The 1,542-nt window shown below is 39.4% G+C and overlaps 1 protein-coding gene across 1 annotated transcript in view; it reads left to right on the top strand.

Annotated features, from left to right (window-relative positions):
* LOC115239943 overlaps positions 1-763 on the top strand; it is a 1,917-nt gene extending 1,154 nt beyond the window's left edge. Inside the window, exons 2-3 of the mRNA XM_029814819.1 lie at positions 256-465; positions 557-763. Of these exons, the coding sequence (XP_029670679.1) occupies positions 256-465; positions 557-763 (417 nt within the window). The remainder of the gene's footprint in view (positions 1-255; positions 466-556) is intronic.
* Positions 764-1,542: the final 779 nt, after the last annotated feature.

Genomic DNA, 1,542 nt, shown 5'->3' with positions numbered 1-1,542 from the left:
GAGAGAGGTCAAGCACACGATGACATATAGCGAACGAAAGACTCGACGTATTTATCTTTGCGATCGTTGATATTCATCGTGATTCGATAAAAGTCATCTTGTGTGCAATCGTATTAAATAAACGTGTCGTGAAAAACGCATGATTAAAGAACAATTGATGAATACTAGAATGAACGAGCGGTATCTATAAAATCGAGTATTTATAAAATCCGTATTCTTGTTTGTGAAAGTCTCAAATAAGGTATCTCCATGCAGCTTTGCAAAACAGTCCGTCCCGAGAAGCCGCTTTCAAGCGGCGAACGATTTTGCGGGATCGCGACGTGCCTTTTGAAAGGCACTATCGCCGCCGGTCTTATTTATTGGACCTGGGCGGAGGGTCTTTGGGGCGACAGTACCGAAACGGAGGATCTGTATTACAGAATAATAAGCACGTTTTCTCCTAATGATCAACCGGTAAATAAAAACGTCGAGTTTTCTTTTTTTTTTCTCCTAAAATCGCACAGATCTGCTACTTCGCTCTCTCGAGTTGAGACGCTTTTTATCCGCATCTCCGCAGGTACAGCTACCACATCTGGAGGGAATAAGATACTCTATGTCAGAAGCATACAATCGCGCGCTGGTGAAATGCATGGATATTATCGTCGGTGTGCCACTGGAGATGCATCGAAAGCTGCGAGATCTCTTATTCCCGTGCGATGTAACCAGAGGAACGGAAGAAGCGCACGCGAAGCACATCTCTGACGAGAACTCGGCGCAGATATGATTCCTCAAATTGTGTCAATATTTAAGATATTACATCGCCATGGATCGTATTATAGTATTTTTCTCGAAAAACTTCCGCGTACAAAGTAAACTTTTGTAGTCTCGAGATTACGTGAAATTTTAAGCAAACGTGAATTATTGTGAGATCAGAACTTCCTCCGAAGTAAACAGCGTGCTCGATTCGCGCGCGCTGTTGCTATTAAAAAATATTTTATATGGAGTCGTTTTTTTTTGCTCTTACACAAGCGGCGTAACCGCGAATACGTAAGGTGAGGATTAAAATTCCGCGCGGCATCTTTTCCATTTTTTCTCTCCGTTATGCTGAAGGGCACACAAGGGAACTCGTGGAGCGTGCATCTCAAGCGATTTTTATGGTCCGTCTGTCTATTGCCGTAAAACCTTGAATAAAATCGGAATAAAAACTACATCTAGTGTTACATACCTTCGCTGCAGTGTTTCTAATACAAGCGCGTGAATTTCGCCTACACACAGTGCATAGATGTATATTGTAATGTTGAGTCATTAAAAAATATACACATATTGTGCAGAAAATCAAAAATGCTTATTCTCTTAAACTGAAAATGTCATTGATTGAAGCAGTGACACAAAATTTCACTAAAATTTTCGAATATCAGTGAATATTTCACTGATCTTTAGTGAAAATACTCATATTTTACTCTTCCATCTCGTGTTTCAGTAAGATTTCACTAAAAAATCAACAGTAATCATACATATTTATAAGATGTATTTTTTAAAGTTTTTTCTATTTATTTTGGATTG

The sequence above is a fragment of the Formica exsecta genome, unplaced genomic scaffold, assembly GCF_003651465.1.
Source record: "Formica exsecta isolate Colony F162 unplaced genomic scaffold, ASM365146v1 scaffold4, whole genome shotgun sequence".
NCBI classification, from domain to species: domain Eukaryota; kingdom Metazoa; phylum Arthropoda; class Insecta; order Hymenoptera; family Formicidae; genus Formica; species Formica exsecta.
Note: the sequence above shows the minus strand (reverse complement) of the source record. Positions and strands in the feature narration are given on the sequence as shown.